Raw genomic sequence first — 26974 nt, forward strand, 5'->3', positions numbered from 1 at the left:
TTTAATGCTCGGCCCGTTTTTCAGTCTTTGAAATGCCAAGCAAAGAGGAGCAGGGAGGCGTTCTGCTCACTTCTCCTCTGAGGTTCACTGTCACCTTGAGCGGGGCTGTTCACTGTGTAAACTCACATTCTGCTCCACCAGGCCACACTGGTTACAAAATAAAGTTCTGATTATACGACAATAAAAGGACAAACGCGTAAACTGCTTGCTGCTGGTTACATTCGTTTTTGTACCAGTAAGGCATTGAGACTCGAGCGTTCAGCGCAGATTCATCACAGCAGAGTCAATCATAGCTTCTTCTAGGAGTATCTCATTTTCTACTCAAACACTGCCATCCTTTCTTTTTAAAACACATGATGTAAGATAACACATAAAAAGATGTAATGTATAATGTTCTTAAAGGCATTAGGAGAAACTATCTCAGATGTAGTGTACAAACTAATTAGATCATTCATATATTTTATGTGCCAGAAAATAAAAAAAAAGGATAGATTTTTCCCAGGATCTCAACTTTTGAGATCTCAGCTTTTTGACCTCCATATATTTTGGCACGACAACGCTCGTTTTCCCATTATAACGGATTACTGCTGCTTATACTAATGGGGTACGTCGTTTCAAGAAAACAACCTGAAATTCCCTGTGTAAAAGAAAATGGATGCTTGCGCTTTCCAAAATCATCCTTCTCTCAACATCAATATGTCAAGGCTGACAGACATGTAAACAAACACGCTCAAACAACCAATGTTCTTCACACAGCTGAGAGCAGCAACATCAGTCACAGTTCTGTTGTTATCTGAGGACCAACTCCCGGAAAGGTCAGCCCCTTCGAGGTCAACGTTTCAGGGATCAGCGTCACTAATGCTCTCTCGCACAGTCTCCACGCTGACGGTTAATGTCTTAAAAGTGGGGCGCAGTCTGGGGTCACTGTTCCAGCACTCTGTCATGATCTTCATAATCTGAAAGAAGCAAAAATGAAAGTAGGTATGGTGTTTTAGTTGATGTCATTTTTACAATCTACAGGATTTGACAAGACGTCCTTTGCTTCTTTATTATTTATTTTCTCCCAATCAGTAGTCCTTCATTATTGTTCCCCTGATCTAGTCTATAGCTAGTTGGTACTTTAAAGACATGGCCACACCAGTGTACATGATTGTTGGCAGGATGGTTTAGTGAAACCACACAAGCTGTCGTCTCTTCTGTAGTCTAAGTTAGCCAACGTTGACCTTCACACAAAATGTAAAGTGCTAGTTGACTGAAAGTAAATATTGATTTGCTCGCTCTATTTGAGTAGTATGGAATATGAAACTATGTGCCATTGTTTATTTGACGCATGTATACCAAATGCTCTGAATATGGTCGACTCATTTGGACTGTATTTGGTACACTTGCACTTTTGTTATATAAGGCTGAGGATTGTTTTAACTTCACAAACCTGTAGTGAATTTTCTCTAGCTGAACCCTGGGACACATGCGTGGGTTTATAAAGAAAGAGTTACTGACCTCCTTTGGACAGTTCTCTGGAGCGGGGAGCCTATAGCCCTGTTTGAGCAGGTCGATCAGATGGTACACAATCATCTGACCCTGCTTTTCATTTCCCATCTTGTTCATAAACACCTAAAAAAAAAGACAGTAGTTAAAAAAAAAAAAACTAAAAGTGCCCCATGTAAAGGGGATTTGGTCCTCGTCGCAGCGGCTGTTGTTTCAGATGTGACCTCGGCCCTTTGCTGCACGTCGTCCCCTACTCTCTCCTCCTAAACCTTCTGTGTCTCTTCAGCTGTTTCATCCAACACCGGCCCCCCCCAAAAAACTTAAAAATTTATATATAAAACTTTCCACCCCCTCCCGCCCCCTAACGAAAAATCCAATGATAAGAGGTGTTTCTTGTTATTGAGTGCTTAATCAACTGATTTCTTTAACAACTCTCAATTTATTGTAATTAAGTCAGATTAATTCCCTCATTTGGTCCGACAGTTAACAAAGAAATCAGAGTTAAAATAGGAGAGGGCTTACTTGAGAGAAAAACTCAGAATATGCAATTAAAAAAATCAAAAGTAGGTACAATAAAAACATGAAGTGTTGTACCGCTGGTGGGCTGCAGTTCTTGTCGCTGTAGGAGAAGAGTTCATGGAGGACAACGCCAAAACTCCAAACGTCTGAAGCCACAGAGAACTTGCTCTCTGTCAGCGATTCCGGCGCATACCTGAAAAACATAACTGAACTTCAAACCTGATGATAAAGTCATACATCCTCACCAAGTAAAATTATTATTCAAGTCGGAACGACTGCTCAATAAGAAGCAGGTCAATTTAAAGCCATGTCAGAAACAGGGGGCACATTTTTAAAACTACACTTCCTGTTTGTGTCACATGATCTGATCGTCATCACCAGAGGTTCGCTATTCAGAGGACCACTATTTGAAAAAGCTTCACAGTGTTTCTTGCTTGTTAAACAAACAAAAATAGGAAAGTCCTTTATCAAACTGTAACGCAGTGTGACGTCCTCACCAGAAGATCGGGCTCTCTCCGGGCTCTCTCACTGTGTAGTACTCTTTGTCCTGCGGCAGCACCTTGGTTAGTCCAAAATCTCCAATTTTCACCCTCGTCTCGCTCTCCACCAGGATGTTTCGAGTGGCCAGATCTCTGTGGATGTATCGCTGTACTGCTAGGTAGTCCATTCCCTAAAGTATATAGAATCACAGGAAGAAACAAAAGATTACGTATGCAGTCATGTTTTATTAATAATAACCCAACTTGGACACAAATACAAATACATTGACAATATTATGATACACAGATTTTTATATACTATATAAATAAAACTACATAATCACAATAAATGCCCTTCACAAGCTGATCAAATAAGTGGAGTGCAGATCCAGTGGCGACACAAAGTCTTTCGAGTCTGCACAGCCCTCTTTACTACATTACCTTGCAAATCTGTGATGCATAGTGCAGCAGCTTCTTGGAATCAAAGCGGTCCTTGTGCTTGATGAGATAATCTCTGAGGCTGCCGTAGGGGAGATACTCCATGATCAGTCGCAAGTTCCTTCGTCCTGCAGAAATAAAGAAGTTACTGAACAGAGGTCATGTGACGTGGGAGCTGTGTGTGTGTGTGTGTGTGTGTGTGTGTGTGTGTGTAGGGGTGAGGGGGAAGAATTACTGAGAAAATCAAGATTTATTCCTGTCATAGACATGGTCATTGATGCCCTAGGCTGCAAATTTGTGAAGTGAAAGGAACATTATTATGTGTAATAAAATCTGTCTGGGTGGTCAAATAAAGGGACATTTGTTGTTTGAACAAGCCTTTCAAAATAAAACACTTAATGCCTCCAGATCTTCCTTTAAAACGAAGGAAATTGCATGACAGGTTATTTATTGCAATAATAACTTTTTTTTGGTTCGCGTTGGCCACAAGTGAACCGCTCATACCTGCACTGTAGCAGACTCCTTTGTATTGGACGATGTTTTCATGGTGGAGGGATTTGAGGATCTCGATTTCCCGCTCAAAGTCCCGGAGGTGCTCAGCTGTACTGTGCTGCAGCTTCTTCACGGCCACCACCTCCCCGGTGCTGTCCTGCAAAGGGTCGTATCTGCACATCTCCACACTGCCAAAGTTTCCCTGGGCACAGAGAAAACAGAATGGAAAGATACAGACATTTAGTTTTCTAATAAAACTTTTGTTTTTTAATTGAAATCGATTTATTTTTTTTGTTGGGATCGGGGAAACATGAGTTTATTTCCTTGTGGCACAATAATAACACAATACTGTGAGTTTAGTCCTTCACCCTTTTCAATATATTATGCAGCAAAGCCAAAGTGTGGAAGGACGCATTATATTTACCGGCTGATTTTAAGCACACCCAGACAACTTTGTCCAGACTTAATCAGAAGGAAAGACTAAATTGTGGAGAGGGGACAGAACTACAATCAGAGGAATAAAACCTTATTAAGTGAAGGCAGTCGGGTCCTAAAGCAGAAATGAACACGTCCGCACGGCGCAGCTTAAACATGACAGATATCGTGTTCATCCAGCCAAGGCCACGCGTCACTCTGACTCTACGCTTTTAGGATTCTGTTGCTGCGGAGGAGAGCGACGTCCTGATTGTCAACAACACTTTTGTAAAACTCTGAAATAAGTCTGTGGTTCACACGCATGACCCACTCATGACCGTGACAGCTCTTGTGATGAGTCGTAATCGTGAACATGCAGAGGACGTTCTCTAGATACTCACAGGAGAGTCGCTCGGTGCAGAAAAACAAAATAGTGGGTGCATCTCTTACTTTTCCCAGCTGCTTGAGAAAGATGAGGTGGCGCTCCTCAAACTGGGCCGGCTCCTGGCTCTCTGAGGCCCACGGAAAGCCGGAGCCTCTCGACCTGTTGGGCACCATGTCGCTCTCGACCAGCAGCTCATAGTCTGCAGCGCAATAAGGTGCAAAGTCATTTCATATAACTGATCCACACATCTGTGTGGCAGGAAATGACAACTCTGACTGTGACTCTGTGACTGCTTCTTTTTTTACCCGGTGTGAAGAGGCTGTTAAGATCTCTGATCACTGCTCTGAAGGAGGGTCGGTGTGAGGGCTCGTAGTCCATACAGCTGTTAATCAGATTTGCCAGCTCTGTCCATTTAGGAGCAGGAAGCTGGTGGCGGTCCTCATAGAACAAGTTCTTCTGCAGAGCACAGGGGGAAAAAAATCAAAGCTTTCATTTAAAAAAAAAAAAAAAAAACAGGTTTAGAAAAATTACTGGAGAAAATAATGTGTTTTTAAAAACAAAGTCCTTTAAAAATGTCTTCTATCATGTCTGTCAGTTAATATGAGCTAGCTGCTGGTTAGCTTAGTGTAGCATGAATGTTTTGTCTTCCTTTTAAACAGATCCTTTATTGTTTGTGTCTCAGACCTTGGAGCAGTCCAAGGTGCTGAGCGGTTTGTCTCCACCACTGCAGATCTCCCAAAGGGTGGTCCCAAAGCCCCACTTGTCTGTGGCTAAACTCAGTTTTTGGGCGTTTTCAATGCACTCAGGTGGCACCCATGGGATACGCTCCACCAGAACTGAAGGCGGACATAAGAAGAAGAAAAAAAAAACAAAGGAAGAGAGCGAGAGAGAGGGTGAGATGCATGCGTAGGAGGTTAAGACATTTATCAACAGTGAATCCATCCTGGTGATCATCATCCCGGGCGGTGTGACGTACGTGTCTTCTCACGTCAAGGAAAAGCGCAGGCACCCGTGTTTCTCACCTTCTCTGGGCAGCACACTGATGCTGATACCCGGGTCACCGAGTTTGATAAAGGGCAGACTGCCCGTCATCCGATCCTCCTCTCGGATCAAAAGAACATTCTTAGCGCAGACGTTTCCGTGAATCAGATTCTTATCCTCCTGTGTGCAGATATAGTGAAGTTAAAAAAATAAAAAAAAGCTCAACATGCAAATAGTTGGACTGCATTTTCTCTCACCAGATAGTGCATCGCCCAGGCTAGCTGCTTTGCCACTTCCAGCTTCCAGGTGATGTTAACACAGCTTTTGTTCTTTTTCAGGTAGGTATCCAGCGACCCAAATTTACCGTACTCCTGCACCATCATGTCTGCAATCGAGGTGAGGGGACAGCTGTTTATTTATTACGCTCATTTATTACACTCAAGGAAAAACAAAGAGAGTGGATGAGTACAGCTGATTTCTTTGTTGACTTTAACTGCAGCTATGTAGCCCATTTTTGTGTGCCTGCATTTGTGCGTTTGTGTGTGTGTGTGTGTGTGTGTGTGTGTTGTGTACACTTACTCTCATCACCACAAACGCACATGCCATAGTTGAGAAGTAGGTGTTTGTGAGAGAGCTGGCTCATCATGCTGGCTGCTTCATAGAACGACTACATTGGAGAAAATTAAAAGACGAGATTTTTAAAGAGCTTTTCTTCCCTCTTGGCACCGGGGAAGTGAATGACTTGAATTGAGATCGACAAACTCGTTCACTCAATCTGTTTCACACACTCACCTCGGAATAGTTGCGGTGTGCCTTGTCCAGGATCTTTATGACGACGTCCATTTGATGTATTTCTCCGTAGTCTCCCAGCTCCTTCCTCACCCCGCAGAATATCTTAGTGAAGGTTCCTTGGCCCAAACTCTCACTCTAGCAAACAAAAGATTTATCACTCTGTTAGAATCTGCTTTGAGAGAGCAGCATTTTCTTCACTTTCTCAGAAATAGATACCATACACTGACCAACACTATCAATCCATCCACTAAGTGGAACCCGCCTGAGTACTTCTCCTGAGGAGCATTTGATTGATTGATGCACCAGAATAGTTTGGCAAACAACATCTTCATGTTTCTGTGAATCTTATTATAAAAACGTGCAGCTCTCGCTAAAGGCTTACATATTTTGTTGTGCAAAAAAAAAAAAAAAGTCGCGAGAGAAATAAAACCTTGAACATATTGCACTCGTTACGCTCAAACTGTTTTACTTTACAAAAAATCTAAACAATTCCAAGTGAATGTTTAATAGCTGAACCCTAAGGCCACAACAAATGGATATAGTAACAGTAATGTATGCACATGAAAAGGTGACTTATAGGGGCAGCCTTTGCTAAAAAGTGGGAGAAATGGACCCACTTAGTTTCGAAGGAGGATGTGCTCTCTTCTTGTGACTCTTTTGGACATTAATGGACTTTTGGCTGGATGTGATAATTATGTTCAACTTCAGGTTCCCCCTCTATGCTCTTATCTGTCCAGTTCTGCCTGTGCATGTGTGGCTTCCATCCGGGGACTCCAGCTTCCTCCCCCCCCCCCCAGTCCAGAGACATGCTCATTAAGTTAATTGTAGACTCTTAAATTGTCTGTACGTGTGAGTGTGACAGGTTGTTTGTCTCTGTTTGTCAGCCTTGTGATTTACCTCCTCCCACTGACGGCTGCAATCGTCCCCCGGGACCCCCAATGGGATAAGCGGTAACGTGCATGGATAGATGTTTCTCTTTTTTTTTTTTTTTTGTATAAATTTACAAATAAAAAGTGTTCATGAAAGTTTCAATTTGTAAAAGGTAACTAATCTCTCCGATTAGTAAAACGCCAAGTGTGTATTTTCCTGACAGCCAATTGGTTTTAAATCTTCAAATAACACGAAACAGTGAGACAGAAATGGATTGGGGGCGAGGCCACTGAGGATAGAGATTGGCTGACACACTTTCACAGGTATGCAAACAATGTGGTCACACGGGTCTTTATCGTCCGCTATCGACCCTGCACTAAAACAGAAGGATCAATAAGGATGTCTTTTTAAAAACTGGAGCAACCTTACCATCCCCGCTGCAGTCTGTGTTCCTCATCTAAACAGTGATCGACTCGTTTATTTGGTCACATTTACAAATCTGCATCATGCAGCTGTGGTATCACCTTAATCAATCTAAACATAAACGACATTGTAAGCCTTGACATATATCGATATAGAGAAACAAAATAAAGACTTAAAACTCAACAATGCATCCTTCAAAACAGAGGAGATGTTAAAGCTGCTAATGGGTTATCTTACAATGACGAGGTCCTCTATTCGGATCTTGTGGAAGACCATCTGGCTGATGTTGTGTTTGTGGAGCGAGGGGGACAGTGGAACCTCTTCCCCTTGGTTGTTCCTACACACCAGCAGGTTCGATTTATCTGAGGAGAGAGAAAAAGGTGGACATGGGTAAAGTAAGGCTCGTCGTGTTGATGTGTGACACTGTTACTGATCATGCTGAAGTCAAACTGCAACAACCACTTAAATGAAATGGTTTAGCATGAGGTCATGGTGGAGTGATCTAATGGTCATGTTGCGCTGCGGGTCAAGAACCAATTTCATGTTCTTCATATTTAAGGATGGAAGCGAATCTGCTGCAGTACACGAGAAGCTGTACTGTGTGTGAAAAGAAAACTGACCTTTGGGGGTGGGGGGGCAGCACCTGGTCAGCTGGAATGTGTAACCATCAGTGCGGAGCGCCTCCTTCTGGTAGCAGTGCAGAAGTTCCCTTAGCGAGTCAAAGCTCCTCTTTGCACCGCTCAGAATGTACTCTCCCGCCTCCGTCTTCACAATCTGACAGTGTTTGTAGTCCACCGTGGATTCATACTGAAAAACACCAAACTCTTAATAAGCGATTCCATGTAGTACAATGCAATACAGCAAACATTACTGAAGTATGTAGACAACAAGGCTTTAGCGGCGCTGCTTTCTAATGTTGCACAACTCACAAAGTGGTTCAACAACAGCCGCCTTTTGTTCAAATGTGTCCCATCCTTCCTTAATCCTCTATAAAAGCCACTTACGACAAACGGACAGGAGGGGGAGCAAGCGAGCCGTGACACTGTCTCAGACCAGTCTTTGACTTTTACTGATCATGTGGAGCAACGACTCCTGCTGAATGAATGAAGGAACTCTGAAATCAGCCGGTGCACCTTACAGTATCAACTATATTGCTATAAAACATCTCAATCAGTAATAAAAGCTTTTATTTAATCGAGCCTGCTACCTCAGCACACACCACTGCGTATCTTCCTCTCAGACTTTTAATATGGAGCACTTAAGGCCCAATTTAAAAGAGTGCTAAATTGCGTGTTCACTCAATAAAATTGCACGTTTGGTTGGTGAGCAATTCGGTGTGACATTTGATCAGCATGAATTATAAAAGGAGCAAACGTCGTGGAGGCGGTAGTTTTTAGGTCAGGCTTTTGGGTGTTCTGCTGGTTTACGTCCCAAAGAGCTTTGATAAAATAGGTAGTTGTGGAAGAGGCAACTAAAACGTGATACTTGTTGTGGGGCCTTGTTGCATCGGCCAATGGCAGCGACTCTGGAAGTCCACTTTGATGCAAGCGGTGATGTCTCGAAGACTTGAGCTCGTAACACGTTTAAATATTCAGAGTACGTCACATTCGTGACGACCCGACATTGACAACTTACTCCGACCACAAAAGACATGAAGTATTTGTCGTAGTCCCTGGGGCTGCAGCGGAGGATGTACAGGCCTTGGTGGTTGCCGGAGCGACGCAGCTTACCAATTGTGAACTCCATCCTGTGATCAGACACAGAATGTGTGTTTTTTAGAGGTTCTGTGCTTAGGAGTGCGTGGGTAGATATGCAAATTCTTAACTTGTACATGTATGTGATACTCACGACACAGGTCCGTGGCAGTAGCTCTGAATGCACTGAAGGAGTCGGGGCGGAGCTACTTCTTTACACAGGTAATGATGTGCATCTGCAACAAGCCTGTAATACCCATCAACTAACGACACGAATGACAGGGCCTCTGAGAGCGAATGAAACTCCAGTTCCTTTGTGGGCAGACACAGAGAGGGATATTTAATTCCTCTTCATAACTTAAAATCAATAAGGATTCAGTCCGTTTATCGATGCACTTTACTGTAACGTAATACAACACATAATTTAACAAATGACTTCCTTTAACTTTGTACAAAAAACAGACGTAGGATGTGATTATTAAAAACATTCCTGATAACAGCAAAGCAGATAGGAGAGCAGAACAGGGCTGTTGGTTTACAGGAAGAGGAGTCCAGTGTTTACTGTACCAGGATCTTGTGGTCCTGCTTGGTCAGCGTTACTATGCGACTCTCCACAGATCCTTCCTTGTTTGCCTGCTTGATGCTGATGTCAATCACCTCGGAGAAGTCACAGTAGGTCTGCAGCTCCTGCGGTCACACGAAGAACAAAGCTGTGGTTTTCTCTTTTTTTTCCCTTACTGCTGAGGAAGCATGCACACACAAACCCTCGTGTTGTTACGGCCAATTTAAAAACAACTCCTACAGCTCCATCTATTGGTTATGAAACAGACACCACGCTGTGCAGAATCCATTACTGAGGCAACATGAAGCCATCTTGCTGTCCTCACCTCCTCTGCCCCAGCCTCCTTTTTGGCTTTTGACCATTGGATGCCCTTGTTGCCCATGACGACGATGGTAACCTCCCGTGCTGAGAGGTCAGTGACTTGGAAGCGCTCGGAGTAGAGAGAGGGCAGCAGCATCTCCAGGCTCATCAGGTATTTGAGCTTGAGGTTACACACTGTGGCTTTGCATTCACTGAACTGCTGGATGAATCTCCGGAAGCGGAAGCGGATCCTCTTCCGAGTCAAGATGTTGTATTCCCGGATGCGGTTTTGCATGCATTTTGGCAGGAAGGACTTGTAGCTGTTAGCAGTTAGATGTGAGAAGAAGAGGGAATGAGGAATACATAACAGAAGAGACAGAGAGAAGAGGAAGGAGCACGGTTAAAAAAGGCTGTACCTGCTGGGTTCACCTGAGGAGAATCAGTCAGTAACATTTCACTTCAGTGTTGAATCCAATTCTGCTGACGCCAATAATGAAGAGAGAATCTATGCTAGCTGTTTGTTAAAGAGTCCATAACAATGCTCTGAAATCGATGAGCTGAAACAAAATGCGTGACACTAAAATAGTCTAAACGTGAGTCCACTTAAAATGTGTTCACTTGATTCTCTGCAAAACCAAACACAGCTACTCTGTAACGTGACATTATTTGAGGATTCTATGTGCTAATAAGTTGAACATTGTCCATTGAATAATAAATACAGATGTGGATTTATACCTGGTATCACTGCAGATGTTCACTGGTGACTGACCGCGCTCTTTGGCGAGCCTCACCATGTCCAGCACCGCCATGCCCAGGCACTCCTCCTGGGCTTCATGGCTCACTGGAATATGAACCAATCCATTCAGAAAGTCACTGCGCCACTGGAGGATGAAAAATAAATAAACAAACACCACATGATACAAAAAGGACGAGGAGCGCCTGACTGCAGCAATGATTGAATGTCAGACTGAAGTAAAAAATCTATTTATCCAAACTAGCATTCATCACACTGAGTTTTGTTATATTTTAAGAAGTTATTTTGGAAAATCAGCTCTGGTTTACTGTATATTTTGCTATAAAACAAATGCATTCAAGGGGCACAGTATACCAGAACTGATTTTCCAAAATAACTTCTTAAAATATTAAAAAAAACTCAGTGTGATAACCGGTTGGCCATGAAATTAGGCAAAGAAAATGTGCTGATAGTCCAAGTGGACAGTCCGGGTCCTTGGCTCCTTTCCTAAGAGTTACTCTCTGCTCTCTCTCCCGGGGTTTGGTGCCTCACCAGTGCTCGAGAAGTGGTTTCCTACTCTAACCACAGTCTCCTGTACATCAATGAGTAAACGCCCGAAAGCAAATTTGAAAAACAAAAAACTAACTGTATTCGTAAAGTGGAACTCATTTTTTTAAAACACTGAATCAATAAGTGTCGTTTGAACTGCTTTGTAGCAAACAGTGAGTAAGTCAGTCTGCTGACACCACAGACAGTGTGTGGTGGTGATGTTCATAACTCAACGTGGCAGTAGAGATAAAAACACTGTGTAACAGAGCACAATTTCAAGATCCCACAGCCATGCCAGACAGAAAAAAAAACAGACACCATGAGGAGACACCATGAGGAGACACTGAGCGACAGAGTAAAAAGAACCCCGACAGACCCATCTTCCCCATTTGTACTTTTTTAGCACTGACTGACCCACATCCTGTTTTCTCAACTTACACAGCAGAACGACTGACATGATAGGCAGCTGAGCAGTCAGTCAGTCAAACACGCACATTTGATTGCCCACCGCCCAACATTTCCTTTTAATCTGTTCATTCAGGGAGGTGCAGACTGTTGGAAATAATGAATTCGAATGCAGGTTTGCATACGTTTAAAGGAAAATCTACCAGAAAACCAGACCCAGAACACACTCTGGTACAATACAAATCCAATCAAACAAACAGCAGGTAAAGAAGAAGAATCAGCACATGAGGTGGGAGACATGAAGACTTACCTGGAAAAACTGGTAAGCCATGACACAGTCATCCATCACAGGGCTTTCCCTCCCTTTGGTCATGCCACAGCGGTGGGCATACATTGAATTGCTGCTGTTATACCAGCCAGGAAAATAATATCTGCACACAACAGGAGACCAAGGACCATCTAATAAGAAAACACCTGAACCATAAAACAAAACATGGAAACGCTGAAAACGAGGAATAGAAAGACGTACTCAAAAAAATATCTCAAAGTACCTGATTCTGAAATGCAGCTTCTCATTGGCTGGCTGGTCCAGTTTAAAGACGTGATTTGGAGGGAACCATATTCGGTCACTCTCTCTCATCAGGCCGAACAAGCTGCAGTACACTGGAGCAATCCCTGTCAGGGGACAGAGAAAACAATGGTTGTTTACTGTGGAGACACTTTGACTCTGGAACAGGAACACAAGTCACGAGACAGCTTCTAATATCTCATTCTTTATTTATTAAGAAAACCCACAGTGAGTTTCAACTCGAACCTTTATTTTATGATTTAATAATAATGATGAGACACAAAAGATAACAGCCTCATTATTGATCACACGTACAACTTTTCTCCATGGCAACTTTCTATTTCAGGATTGTCGGCATTTGGCTCTCGATCATTTTGCTTTGAGTTTATCTCTGACCTTTCAAATATTTCCAGTGTGTGTGCAAAGCCCTTAGTTCGGCTGCAGAAAGGTGTTGTGTTGGACGGGCCAAGTAGGTCATTAGCAGCCACTATGTCTCATCACACAGAAGAAAACACTCAAAAGTGTTAAGCAATGGCATGGGGGGTGTGTGTGTAAGAGGAAGTCAACTTAACCACAACAGGGGAAGTGAAGTTAAAGTTAAAACCTACAGTATAAGAAAGCCCCACCTTGTATTGTACATTGCGATGTCTAATTATACGTCAACAATGTTTAGAGAGTGAATTCGCTGCGTTTTCACACCTGAGGGCTGACGATGATTTTGTGTGAAGTTACAGCGAAATGAAAAACTTCATATAAGAAAGGAGCATCTGAAGCTCAACCTTAATGACTAATGAAAATATTAACCAGGTAATACAAAAAGGCTGAAAAGTAGAAAACAATGGGTTAGAAGATAAAAGAGAAGGGGGGGGGGGGGTTGCTTATCGGCTCAAAAGGATTGAAGCATGAGAGTGTGCTGGAGAGAGATAGAGCGGAGGCGAAAAGAAAAACAGACACAACAGTTGACAACTTCCTGATTTGAATTTGCTAGAAAGAGGATACCAGACTGAACACTCGACTTCTGTTTGAAACAACAAAGACAACAAACAGACATGAATTAGACGCTTCTTCACGTCCCACTCGGTCGGATCTCTGCTAATGAAGGGAACAAAAACAGACCCAGCTTTTTTTGTCTAGACACAGATAGTAAAGTAGATACATTAAACAGCACGACATGCCTCCAAGGCTCAATGCTTATGTTCATCAAACAACTTCATTAGGGCAGGCTAACCATGCATGTTTGTTTTTTTAATCAGTTCAGGTTAATATCAGCTCTCCATGATCAAATGATTAGTGGACACTCTCTGCTGTCATGTACCTGCTCTCTCTGTAAGGTAAATGCTTTAAGCAGTGAGGTAGAGAAACTCAAAACATAAGAAGGACGTGATATAAGAAATAAACATGTTGAATCTAGATCAAGGGAAATGTATTCTTTCAAATATGTTGAATAGATAATTAGGTCCCATCTCAGTTACTCCTCCACTGTTGCTCTTTTATCCTTGACAAACACTGTAAATGAGCCAAGTTGTTAAGTCTTCAAATTCTTAGAAGAGGGATAAAATAACATTCATCTGAAGGATGTTTCCTTGTTTGGTTTCAGAGATGCATATTTTAATTATTTTTAGTCAAAAAGTTAAAGGTTGATTCATTAAAAAAAAACACATTTCCCATGTGTGTCATTGACATTTGAAGAATTTGTTGGGTATGTGTTTATCTACAAATTCTAAACATTGAACTGAATCGAGTCCTATTAGGACATTCTGGAAGGCTTGTTGGTTGAAAACATAAAACAGCCTTTCCCAGGCTTTTATTCTTTAACTCTTCTTGACAAAAATGGCAGCATACATAAAACTTATGTTCTTTTATAGAAAAAATAAATCTGTCATACAAGTCAAAACATTTTGGAGAAATTGCTGCACATATAAGTCAGGAAGCCTTTAGGATGGCCTTCCTTCAAAGCAGCTTCGTCTGTGTGAGTTAGAAAACCTGAGCGGAAGGTTTATAATACTATATCGTTTGACTAACAGGCATCACAAATATGATTCTACTTGTACTTTTAACCTTCACAGTCTGCACCTAGTGCATTATTTGACAATTCTTTCGCGACAAAGGTTTCTTACTGTTTTCTAATAATAAATAAATGCATGTTTCTTAGCGTCATGTAAAGCCCTTAGCTTGGCTAAAACGCACAAACAAACAGACTCGGGTGTTGAAAAATAAGGCCGATGCAGAAGCACTTAAAATTGCAGTTTGTCGAGTGTCCACTTGAGGCTGGCGGCAGATACAAACGAAGCAGAAATGAACATGTTTGAGGCCTGGTTCAAAATTTGAAATGGGTCTGATTGGCTCGTGCGTTGCGAGGCACACGTAATTCTTTCATTTTGATTTGAAGAAGGATGAGCATTAGCCACAATACGACAGTCCAACGGTTTGCGCAGAGCTCAGGATCTAGGCGTGACTCACCGCACTCTTTCGCTGCACTGATGCATAGCTCCTCTGCTACATACTCCCCGGCGGGGAAGGTGAGGGCCCTGTCTGAACCGCTGACCTCACCCCCTTCTCCATCCTTCCCTTGATAGTAAAGGTAGAGAGTGAGGCAAATCGTGTCCTTGTCCTGCTTGGGCTCGAGTCCAGCCGACGGGTCAAGGTGGCCATTGTGATGTGCTGTTGGACTGGAGCTGGGTGGGTCCATGTCTGTCAGCAAAATACAGGCCATGAGATGCTTAAATCCAACATCCGACTGTAACAGGGACAGAAGAAAAAGATGTGGGAAGGAATCAGAATGAGTAGACAAGTTCAGACATTGTAATCATTACATAGAAATGAAACCTGTAGAAGGTACTGGCCCCAGTTTGAGCTCTTCTTTACATTTTACGCAGAGAAGAGCAGCGGTACAGGCTGCAGAAACAAAAGGAATGTACGTCTTGTCTGTTTAATCAAATGCCTCCACTCCACACTGTAATACTTTAGCTGCAGCTATCAACGAGAAGTATGCTGATTGCGTGACGCCAGTACATTTTGGGGGACCACAAACGTTCTGGAAAGAGACTTGTCCACATGCCTAAGATGCTCTCTAATGGCTCCCTGTAACCATACATTCTTAACTAACACACCATGAGCATCCTTTATCATCGATTATCTTTATGGCTTCACAGAAGTCAACCCGACTGAAGCTATAAAGACCGCAGTGTAGTGAAGGGACTAACACAGTCTGCCTTCATCTTGGCTCCACTCTACAGTCCATGCTTGGACATTTATTGAACATTTGCTGCTACAACAGCTTCTAATCATTTGATGACACTGCATGCTGATGAGAATCTGTTTTGAAGCAGATGGAATGAAACGAAATGCAGCGCTGTTTTTGACGATTTCGTGTTTTGGAGACATTTAGATTGAATTTATAATTTGGGTTTGAATGATGAAGATGTTTCAGAGTTTTTAGGGGGTTCGAATTAAGTGGTTACATCAAACTGAGTAAGTACATGAACCGAATTGCATTTTTTTTTCTCAGACATCATTTCCCACAGTGGTGACCGACAGAATGCCCTGAAGTTACACAACCTAACAGCGAGAGGCTCACACAATCCCACAATCCCACAATCCCACACTCGAGGTCCCTTCTGTTGCATAGCCATCCAATGGGTGCCATCCAATGAGTTCAACTACAGAGAGGAAGCTTGACAGTATGAACACAAACACCAACAACAACAGAACTGCACACACTTTACAAAAAGGAAAGAGGCAAACATTTCATCGATTCTAGACAGCGGTGTTTGCCACACATAGACCATACATGGGAAGGACTTATGCACTTTCTAACTCTCTCTCTTCACCGCTCTGTACAAAACTTCTACTGCTTCTCATGGCTTTATTTTAAAAATCTTGCTTGCTGCTGCTGTGCTGAACTCTTGTCGGAATATTGAGCGGAACGGCTCAAAACACAAAGCCAAGTCGTGTTGCGTGGATAAATTGAGTAGATTAAAGTTGTTTGTTGCAAAAATTCAATAATTTCGAGGGGAAAACATATTTGATACAAATACAAACCTAAAATCAAACTATATCCTAAGATGAGAGTCAGAAATAACAATAATGTGTTGAACCCTTGCACCTGTATGTAGCCTCCCAGCTCTAAATCATAAGGTACAGCTTTGACTTGGTGGTACTAATTTTAAGCTAATTTCATGCTAACTGAGCCCAAATGCGAATTTGCCTGTTGCAATGACTTGAATTTCATTTTAACACACATAACCATAACCAGTGTAAAATGTAGGCAAGCAAATGTTACAACGGTAGAGTATCTAATTTTACGTAGGAGAGAACAAGCAGGAAGTGCAACTTACAGGAGCGGTAGAAAAAGCAAAGGAATGCGTCGCTTTAGATTAAAAGGCGACAGCAGTCAGCGAGACAAAACTGGACATGTGTTTAAGATTGAAGAAAACAAGGCTCACTTAGTTTCTGTTTGCACACCCGACATGTTTATCAGGGAGCAGGCAGGCAGAGAGCAGTGTCTTATCAGAAACGCACTGCGAGTTGGCGTCAAAGCTATCAGCTTGAACACATTTTTCCCTGCTCGGCTGTTTTGCCAGGCACTGAAACTACTTCTTTAATAAGCCTCCAAACAGGTTCCACTTAACGGCTTTATCGAGTTGCATTTAAGGCAACACACGGTTCATTTTAATTTCATGTTTAATTTCATCAACAACATTTAATTTGGCAGCAATTCACTTCATAGCAACATAAAAGCGGGTATGCACAAACAAAAGTCCCCAAATATAGTCGAAACAAAACGTAACGAAAAGTTTCAGTTGGTTGGATCCAAGGTCACAGTATTACTGGTCATAAACCAAAACTCACTGACTGGTTTGGTAGAGGTGGGTGTTTAATTTCTTCAATCTTTCTACTATTCAGTAATGTCTATCAAATGCTTTATTTCAGCAGAAAGTGACTTTTTATTTTTTTTTTTAATTTATTTTTGGCCTTTATTGATAGTGAAAGTGGATGGAGTCGGAAGCAGGGAGAGACATGTGGGAAATGGGCCACAGGCTGGATGCGAGCCCGGGCCGCCCGTGCAGGGAGCAAAGCCTCGCTATATGGGACGCGCGCTGCCGCTGCGCCACCGGCGCCCCAGAAAGTGACTTTTTAAAGTTGATTTTATAATAAAGCTTATTTTACTTTAGATGTAAAAGTTGGAAAAGCACAGGTGTTTGTAATAAATGAAAAAAATCACCAGCCAAACATGTTTTATACCAGCCAAAAATAACAAATAGTGTTTATGTTTCACATACCCATCTGTTGCAGTACATTTGATTGAAAAGGTGTGATGTTCTGTTGAATCAATCACAGACTGAAGTCACAGATTCAATCATTTTATCAGATCAGGAAATTGAGAAATTTAAGAAAACACATTTTTTTTAAAATAGATCTGTCGCATGGATCACGGCTCAGCTGTATATCGTGTTTTATTTAGAATTTGACCGGACAAGGATGGACAAGTTCGTTTGGAAAGTTTAGGGTTTTTTTTTTTTTTTTTATATTTTGTGAACAAAAACTCTCTCACAATCATAATATGTGAGCACAACATAGAACAGGCAAAGATGTCAAATATGTTAACATTGATGGAAAAGCTAATGGATATAAAAGCTATGAATGACTGGGCTACGTTTGCCTATGCTACCTCTCAGTCATAATGGACTGGGAGGAACCTTTAGAAAGTCTGCTGTGTTGTTTAAGCTGTGTAACATTTCCAGTAAAGCCTTAAGAGGTTTTCATGATAGTAACTTTGCTATAATTGATTCTGTGTCATACTTAGTCACCTCTTCATCAAGTGTGCCGACTGTATGAATGCCTGTGTATGTGGTCACAACACAAAAACAAACACATTTCTGTCTGCTGTCTAGATTTTGTTTATTCAGCTTGGTTAAACACAACCTGCAAATATTGGAGCCACATCTCTGGGTTCATACAAGTGTTACTGTGCAACCGACTCTGACATATATGAAGCTGACCAGTACTTACTTTCACGTCCTGTTAAGTAGGTCAGACTGCCTTAGATCTCTTGGATCTCTGGATAGTTTTCCAGGAGCATTTTTATTTTTTTATTTTTTTTTTTTCAATTGAGTTGAAGTTTCAGTGTATTAAACAGGTCCAACAGAAGCTGCAAAGGGGCTAGAAACACAGGCTTCTACCAGAAATAAACACAATTTGTTGTGATTTTAATGCACTAAGGGAGATATTGTAAAACAAAGGAAACTTAGGAACTGTTTGCAAGATGACAAGCCAAAAGTCTTTAGAGTAAAAAAAACAACAAAAAGGGTTTAGATCCTCATTTGTGATGCAAAGTCATGTCAAGACGGGGAGACAGCATTACATTTTTTTTCTTAATGCAATTTATGGCTAGATCATTGACAAATTACATGGATTCATGGGATTTTAACTGCAGCATTCACGCGGCCTCGGCAAGATTTACATGTTAGTAAATACTCTTTGGTCCAAACACCTTAAGAGAACAGGAAAATCTCTTCGAGTGCGTTTACATGGACTTCAGTATCCCGGTTTTGTATTTGTGCATGTAAACATCATATCCTGATTTCAGAAACCGGGATACGTCCTTATCCCAGTTTTGAGAAACTGGAATTTGCTACCTGGAGAACTGGAGAAATAAATCTATGAAATGAAGAAAGGGTCGGAGGCCTGCAAAAGTGAACCTAAATCATGATTTGATTGTTGGTATGTATACCCAGAGAGTCGTGTTGCAACTTTGTATCTCTTTGGCACAATGGCTCACTCCCTTCCCACAGTACACAAACATAAGCCGTCGTTTCAGTGTGATTCTACTTCGCTGGCTCGGGAACGCTTGCGTGTAAGCGCTGCACATCCCTCCTGACTCTGCTGTATGACCTACACTTGTTTCCCCATCAGACACGTAGGAAAGCGGATGGTACAAGACACAGTCCATATAGGCGTCCAAACTACAGGGGAAAAGAGTGCAGGTGACATCAACAGCGAGTTTCGGAAAAGTTGAACGATTTTCACTCAAACACAAAAGGTGGAGTGATTTCTTGTCCAGGCGGCGGCCTCCAGAGCGAATGCTCTCTGTTTATTAAAGACAAAGATAAAAACAAGATGCTGCCACTCGGGAAAAAAAAAAAAAAAGCTAGCTGGACAAGAACCGTACAGCAAATGGAAGCAACACATGCAGCAGGAACGCTATTGTGGCATTGTACCAACCCCACCGTTCTGACATCATTTAAAATCTTCAAACATACTAAAATGGGGTGAGAGCAAAATGCCACAAAATTAAAAATGCAAGTGAGAAGGGAAGCACTCGCACAGGTTTCCACAGCTGGATCTTTTCTTTGTGAGATATTCCTCTAGTCCTTCGATTCATCTGAACATTATTTTGTCAGTAGCAAAAACACAGAGAAGCAAGTAGCTGCAGTTCTAGATTTGAGAGATTTGTTCCACTGTGAACTAGCCAAGTCAAACATCTGTATACAGGGCAGTTCTTTGTGTCTGATCTGGATGAGATACAGCTTGCAGAACTGAACACATTACCCCTGATGAAAGAATAATGTACTTAGCCCGTACATGTCTGTCAATGATTTGCTCCTCCAAAGACCTTAACCAAATAGCTCAACTGTCTGTATGTCATTTCAAAAGCAGCCTAATGAATCAATACAGGCCTACATGAAACTAATGAGGATTACATGGGTTTAATATCTGAAACACAAATGACATTTTATGAAACATTTCACCATTTATATCTCGTCTACATTTGCATCTGATAAATGATCAAAGTGTGTTGTGTTACGACTGTATCATGCTTCTTCAGCACAGTCATCCCTTGAACAAAACTTACAGTCACTTTGAGAACTTATGGTCCTTTTTTGTTTTGGGATGACTTAAGCATTGAAAACAACACTTCTCCATGACTAAAAATAAGAATATGTCATGAGGCTTGAACTGGAAAAAGACTTTGACAGTTGACTGAGTAAGTGAATGGTTATTAAAACATGTGGAAAAACTATCATTGATCTTAAACACACTTACAACGCTGTGTGTCACTTAACCTACAAGAACGACCCAGAGAAAGTCTGAAAGTCTTCAAACTACTATTTCAAAACAAATGTAACATTTGGATTTAGATGCTGATAAATAAACATTATCTGTACACGGACTTTCTGTGGCTTTTGTCGTATAACCTAAAAAAAGCATCAAGTTGAATATAGACAGTGTCTATCCTTATATGTTGTTTAATTTCAATAAACAAATTACAAACTCCAGAAAAAGTGTACGACATAGACCTGAATGGAAAGGTGGTGCTTTAAACATTACAGCTTACAGTGATTGATACAGCACTAATTGATTGACTGATCATTACAAATTGATTGATTGTTTCTTATATTGGCTGTTATAAAATGCATTATTAAAACTATTGCACACCTGTTGTATTCAGGTAGTCCTAACAATGGTTTCTGTTAATGTCTATGATGATTAAATAGTCTTAAATAAATCTACAGAGAAATATTACACCAGACAAATGATTATTAATAGGCTATTACAATTCTAAATGACACTTAAACAGTTAATCTGCTTCTGCCTTGTTAAACCCTTTAACGCAACACTTAAAGCCATGTGAACAATGTTGTTATGCTTAATGTTGAACTGTTGTTGTTGGATTGATGTCATGTGATGGCAGGTTTGTCTCAGGCCACGACACGTACTGTTTTGTCGTTAGTTTAAATGTCATTTATCAAACCACACACACACACACACACAGAGAGAGAGAGACAGAGACAGAGACACTCACTCACGCAGTGGAGTCTTTCCGGGGCTGCTTTGATCTTCCTCAACCAGCACAGCTCGGTCGGTCGGTCGCTCTATAACTTCCAGCACAGCTCGGACAGGCTCGCGCGGACAGGCTCGCGCGGACAGGCTCGCGCGGCTGGCTTGCTAAACCAGAGTCGTGTTATTCACTCTTAGCTGTGTACGGAAGTTACGATGTTGTCGATCCGTTAATTCCCCGGTCTGCTCAGACATATTTACCAAAAGTCTTTCCCCTCAAACCTCTTGCTAAACTCCAGACGAACGAACTCTTTCTGCTCTGTGCCTGTTGGCATGACGCTTTGTTTGAAACTGAAAAACGCGAATGCTCTACTTCCACCGTGTTTCCTCCTCAGTTTAAAGGTTTCCTCATATGATGATGATGATGATGATGATGGTGAAGGGGGAGGAGCAGGGGGCAGGGGGGCTTCCTATTTCCTTTATGTTTTTCAGTTTATGGTGAATAAAGGTAGCATATCATTTTGTTGTCATTTTGGCCAAATAATGTAATAATGCATCTTGTAAAACTTGTAGGCTTCCATCAAAATAATTTCACAGCAATCATAATAATTGATTCTATTTTTCATGCAGTAGCCTCTTAGTAGATCCTCTCCTTCTTGTTCATCAGGTTGTATGGCATTGAAGTGACAGAGATGTTCAGATTGAGTCAGATCTGAAGGAATCAGTTTTGAATTGCATTTGAAACCACCTGTGTATGAGGTTTGAATCAGATTTGGAAAAATCAGATCTCATGTAGCTTTTTTGTGTCTACACTGGCAAGAAAACAATTTAAAAAAAATCTAGATGTGCTAACAATCTGATTTGGAGGTGCAATGTGAACAATAAGAGCATCGAATGCATAAGAAGAAAAAAAGGAACCCAAACAGAGCTCTTCTGCCCTGAGACTTTCTTCTTCTTCTTCTTCTTCTTCTTCTTCTTCTTCTATTTATCAATTAACCAAACTTTGCAAATTTCTCCCGACAAAGAGCTTTAACAAAACTTTGTGGGCTAAAGTTCTGATCGTGGCACTAAAACAACTAAACTGAAGCTTGAAACTGTGAGAATTGAAAACAAATCAGTCTTATGTGTTATTTTTACAGTTCAAACCAAAACACAAGTTCATTGAGTTGACTAATTTATGTGCCTATAGGGTTTTAATAAATTATGAAATACCTCACTCTATTATTGCCAAAAAAAAGGGAAAAATATATATATTTCAGATCAGTATGTCATTTTCGGAAAGACGAGCCATTTCTCAAAGTTTGTCAGATGAAGTACATAAATGATGAGATCAGTTATTTGTAAAAAAGAAAAAAAAGTGTCAGCAGAGACTGTTTATTGGCTAAATGTTTTTTTATGAAACCTCTGTGGTTGCACTTTGTGTCCTGCATTCTGATATAAGAGTCCTGTGTGATTCAAAACAATATGTATTCAGGCATTAAGCTACATCAGTTAGACTCATGATGTTTTGGTCTGGAGAGTTCTGCTCCAAATGCCGATCCACGACTCATTTTCATGCAGCAGCTGTTCGCTCTATTTATTTTTTAACATAGAAAAACAGATATGTTAATGAAGCTAGATAAAACCTTACCACATTGGTTTACATCCTGGATGAGTCTGTGTTTATGCTGCTATTTTGTTGTGACTGCCAAGGATCATCTGAGATAGGGAGGAGAGCTTCAGAGAGTCCTTTTTTGACTGTAAAGAAAAAATTTGTGAGTGATCTCAGGTTCTAAAGTTTAAACAAGGTCATGCAGATGTTGTTTCATATAGAAAGGGGCATGTTTGTAGTGCAGAGAGTTGAGAATTTTAGGGGTTTCACTGAAAGAAAATATACAATTTGTTACTAAACAGATACAATATAACTGTCTTCTTTCTCTTACATCTGATTTCTAAAAGCTCTTACAATCACATTTAGCTATAATGGTTGAACAACTAAACTTGGGATATACTGTACTACATAATTAACTGAAAAATAAAACAGACACGTGTGGCTGTCTTTTGACATGGTCCTTATGCTCTTTACCTGTAACAACATTTAGTCTGAGTTTTAAACAACAACTAAATCTGATCTTTTCATCATTAGGTTTATTACGTTCATAAAACTCATCAATTCTCCTCTGGGAGGAAAAGCTCTTTTGTTCGAAAGGAAACAACACAAAAAGTTTGGATCAACCTTTAAGAACAGTTTCTCTTTGGGGATGCTGTGAAACAACAATCTTTGTCTCATCTCCATTGTTAAAACCCCGCACATTGTATACTGTATTTTAGTGACTGGAAGTTTTGACTTTAGTTCTACAAATAAAATGCAGTGAGACCCCTAAAGAAACCGCACAAAAAAACGAAACAACAGAAGAACCTTGATGTGGTCACAATCCACAACAGTGATTGGTTTACAAGAAGTTCTATGCCATCAATAAAAAGATTTGATGGTATTTTGTTTATTTAAGAATTTAAAATGTTTGTTTCTTTTTATAGTTTTTTCCCATGCACCAGAAACTTCTAAAGCAAGTACTTCACCACAAAATTAATGAAGTCTATTTTCAAATAAGCCCCAAGGTTTATTTATCCACGAAGAGAGCCTTTTAGGGAATTAAAAACAACATTGAGTAGAACATAATAGTTCCTATGTGAACAATCAAAGACAGTGACTCAGTTCAATTCTATTTACTGCACTGAAAGAAAAGTCTGCAGTAGAACAGGGAGCAAAACTAAAATTATAGCAGAATAAAAAAGTATATGGTAGACTAAGATTCTTAAATTGGTATGACAAAAGAAACAGTTTCTTTCACTAGCCATTCCCTTTTAAGAAAAAGGCACTGAAAGGGTTAATTGTTTTTTGTGCATCTGCACTGCATCCACACACTGCTATCTATAAGATGCCAGTGAACAGCAGGAAGATGCCAGATGACTGATGCTCAACAACTGAAAGATACAAATACTCCTCCTGCACAAGGAGCCCATTCACCTCTTTTTTCCATCAATAATTGAGCTTTTGCTGTCAGGTAATCAGAGACTCAACGATCTCTCTGAACTAATTGTGGGTTTCAACTTCTTTTTTCATCTGCTAGATCCATCCGCCCAGGGTGAGGCTGCAGTAAAAGGTAAGGTTTGATAATCATCCTGAGTACATTTTCTGCATAGAACAAGCCAAATTTATTAAACTGCAGAGCTGAACCATTTGAAAATTGTGTTGATGGATGCAGTCATTGTCACTTAACTACAGCTCTGTAGGCCTCAAGCATGCAGGGTTTTTTCTTGGTTAGCCGAACAGGGAAGCAGATTTATGAAGAGTTGAAATAAAATGTAATTCTATTGAATAATCATATATCTTAAAACGACCAGTGTCCCACCTTTTACAAGAGTGATAGCAAAACCACAGATTAGCATTACTAGATGGCATCTGGGTTAGACAATGCCATTTTTAGTTGGGGCGACTTGCCACCCTAGGCCACCCCTTCAAAACACCCCTGCATGTATGCAGTTTGACATTGAGTGACAATTTAAGTGTACAAAAGGCCCAAGGCCTCTTTGTAGGGACAGATTTATGCAAATGAAATTCTATATTACCAATGCACCAAATGTTTTCTTAAACCCAGACGGACCATCATGTCAAGCTCCCCAGACACTCTCCTGATTCGCTTCCCCGCCCACACTGACTCCATCCTCAGCAAAATAAACAGGCTGAGAGAGGAGCAACACTTCTGTGACATCACACTCCTCCTCTCAGGTCCACCAGGAGCTTCTGCCCAGGCTCGTTATTTTCATGGTCACAGAGTGGTCCTTGCGGCGTCCTCAGACTTCTTGCGGGACCAGTTTCTGCTCCATGAGGGTCAGGCTGAGCTGAGCGTGGGTGTAGTTTCCAGTGTGGAGGTTGGATGGAGGCTTCTGCTGTCGTGTTACACTGGGCTTTTAAAGGTACAACGTAATCTTGAGCTCTCCTGAAGCCTTATTGTAAGACATAGCAGAAAATACAGGTGAAAGCTATAACTCAAAATAAAATAATTACAATCGGTGGATTGGTTAGTGTTTTACAGCAGGTTTCCTGTTACACTGTACTTTCACTAAAGATTGAATGACTGTAAAGGTTAATGAAAGACAAGTTCTTGTTATCATGAAGCAGGCTAAAGGACAAATATCGAGAGTAACATTACCAAAACAGAATTCAGGAACAAACATAGTGTTGTGACAACAGGAGTGGATGTTATGTGAATGTGGAAGTTAAAGATGACTGAGAGTACTTTGCTCAGTGATTGCAGTTTTTTTTTGTGCATTTCCTAATTGTGAAAGTTTAGTTCTTGACATGTGAGTTGTTTCTTGTGTTATAACTAACTGACTGTTTCCTTTACTTCCATTATGTATCTGTTACTTCAGGTCCCTCTGAGAGAGTTGGTGAGCTACCTGACTGCAGCTAGTATGCTCCAGATGACCCAGGTGGTGGAGAAGTGTGCGCAGGCCATTTCCACGTACCTCGATCCCACCCTAGCATTCTTGAAACTGGATGGACACTCAGAAAGGCAGAGGGAAATCCAGCAGCAAGACAGGAGCCAGTCAGGAACTTACTTCAAAATCAAGGAGGAAAGGGATGCTGCCCAGGCCAGCACGAGCAACCAGGAAGCCAGCACTGAGGAATGTGGTGCAGCTGTGATTCAGTTTAAGTTGAGGGTCAGCCAAGAAAATAGGGCAGAGAGTGAAGAACTGTGTGAAGCCAGAAATCATAATAAAGGCTTATTTGAAAGTGCAGCGTATTGTCTGGAAACCCTGGAGTTAGAGGAAGATGGGAAAATCCCACCTGATGAAACAAACAAGCCATTATATCAAGCTGATCACAGTGCATCTAGTGATCCTAGATGTAGACCCCACCCTCTTATCGCTGTCTCTGATGGTATTTCCTCCCAAAATACAGAAAGTTCTTCTCAACTTGAGGAATTGTTAAACAATAGTAGGAAACAAGATAGAAAAGAAGAAGAAGACAAAAAAGAAGAAAAAACAATCTCGCTTGTAGCTAAAATACAAGAATGTAGCGATATGGCAGACTTAAATGTGACAGAAGATTCAGACAACCAGTCGTTTCAGAGGCCATACCTGTGCAGGAGGTGTGACAGAGTCTTCCAGCACCTGGAGAGCTACGTAGGCCACCTGAAGGAACACAGACAGTACTTGTGTTTGGTCTGTAGGAAAGTATTTTCCCAGAAGAGCAACCTGACCCGACACATACAGGTCCACACCAGTGTCAAGCCTTTCAGGTGCCCGTTATGCCACAAGATGTTTTCCCAGAGGGCCATGCTGCAAGACCATTTTAACCTGCACACTGCAGGTAATAAGCCCCTTAAATGTCACTGCTGTGGCGCACCCTTTGTTCATAAGCTGGATCTCAGGCGCCATCTTAAGGGCATTCATGGTAAATGCAGCCTGCAGAACAAGCCGGAGGCTGTGGCCTAACAATGACGTAGTTATTAGGGCTCATACGCAAAACAAAAACAAAAAACAATTGTTTGTCCGAAACTTATTTTGGATGCATGCCAAATAAAGTACCAATAAGTACAATACAATTCTAATAATCCTGACTTGCTGGTTATAAATGTAAGTGATTAAAAATAAAATGTTTTTGTTTTATGTAACTATGGTTTTTTTTTTGTCAATTTCTCGACAGCACTGAAAATGATGGACACTTCAGTGTCCTTTCCAGAATATTAAATAATTTATAATATTCAAACCTATAAACACTTTGTACTGTCAACTTCTGAAATTGAGTTTGCAATTAAATGATGGAAAAATATTATAATGATAATGTGACATATAAGTGAAAAACAGTATAAATAATTAAATCTAAAACACCCAAATCAAGAGAACAACTTATCAAGATAAGTAAGAATGTTTTATTTTTTGCATACAGTTTAGAAATGCTGTAATAAATAGATATTATTATATATGGGTAGATTACTGGGATCTACCCATCAATAACATTTTTTTAAAATATGTTTCATAATTTCTCTATCCTGAAATGTTTTGTTTATTACAGTTTTTTTTAAGTTTTTTTTTAAATGCTGTACATTGCCCGA

General features: G+C 40.9%; 2 protein-coding genes across 5 annotated transcripts; one reads left to right on the forward strand and one right to left on the reverse strand.

Moving 5' to 3' along the window:
• Window positions 1–21276, reverse strand: jak2a (Janus kinase 2a). Of its 3 annotated transcripts, none has more exons than XM_079364314.1 (24): window positions 20903–21276; window positions 14553–14829; window positions 12076–12199; window positions 11835–11955; window positions 10573–10718; window positions 9863–10157; window positions 9543–9662; window positions 9130–9287; window positions 8917–9028; window positions 7902–8088; window positions 7519–7643; window positions 5989–6123; window positions 5776–5863; window positions 5454–5581; window positions 5238–5376; window positions 4900–5051; window positions 4521–4671; window positions 4281–4414; window positions 3429–3618; window positions 2928–3052; window positions 2505–2677; window positions 2083–2200; window positions 1501–1614; window positions 1–956 (listed from the first exon to the last, which is right to left on the reverse strand). In XM_079364314.1, the coding sequence occupies exons 2-24, from the start codon at window positions 14803–14805 to the stop codon at window positions 840–842; spliced, it is 3405 nt and encodes a 1134-aa protein (XP_079220440.1). In that variant the 5' UTR covers window positions 14806–14829; window positions 20903–21276; the 3' UTR covers window positions 1–839. The 3 variants fall into 3 exon arrangements, with proteins under 3 accessions (XP_079220440.1, XP_079220438.1, XP_079220439.1); XM_079364312.1 differs by having other exon boundaries at window positions 20899–21276; XM_079364313.1 differs by lacking the exon at window positions 20903–21276 and adding an exon at window positions 16430–16505.
• Window positions 6888–26480, forward strand: LOC306836930 (uncharacterized protein). Of its 2 annotated transcripts, XM_079364316.1 has the most exons (4): window positions 6888–6938; window positions 23984–24016; window positions 24512–24830; window positions 25287–26480. In XM_079364316.1, exons 3-4 carry the CDS (start codon window positions 24522–24524, stop codon window positions 26352–26354), a joined length of 1377 nt encoding a protein of 458 aa, XP_079220442.1. In that variant the 5' UTR covers window positions 6888–6938; window positions 23984–24016; window positions 24512–24521; the 3' UTR covers window positions 26355–26480. The 2 variants fall into 2 exon arrangements, with proteins under 2 accessions (XP_079220442.1, XP_079220441.1); XM_079364315.1 differs by lacking the exon at window positions 6888–6938 and having other exon boundaries at window positions 23310–24016.
• The last annotated feature ends 494 nt before the right edge of the window (window positions 26481–26974 follow it).

This window comes from Symphodus melops (genome assembly GCF_947650265.1).
Source record: "Symphodus melops genome assembly, chromosome: 16".
NCBI lineage: Eukaryota > Metazoa > Chordata > Actinopteri > Labriformes > Labridae > Symphodus > Symphodus melops.

Coding starts and splice junctions, on each gene's coding strand:
- jak2a (XM_079364314.1), bottom strand. CDS start 14,805: ATGGCCTGTATTTTGCTGACAGACATGGACCCACCCAGCTCCAGTCCA. Junction 9,288..9,542: donor AGCAGGACCACAAGATCCTG/GTACAGTAAACA, acceptor CTGCCCACAAAG/GAACTGGAGTTTCATTCGCT. Junction 3,053..3,428: donor AGGAGTCTGCTACAGTGCAG/GTATGAGCGGTT, acceptor TTATTTCTGCAG/GACGAAGGAACTTGCGACTG.
- LOC306836930 (XM_079364316.1), top strand. CDS start 24,522: ATGTCAAGCTCCCCAGACACTCTCCTGATTCGCTTCCCCGCCCACACT. Junction 24,831..25,286: donor GTTACACTGGGCTTTTAAAG/GTACAACGTAAT, acceptor CTGTTACTTCAG/GTCCCTCTGAGAGAGTTGGT.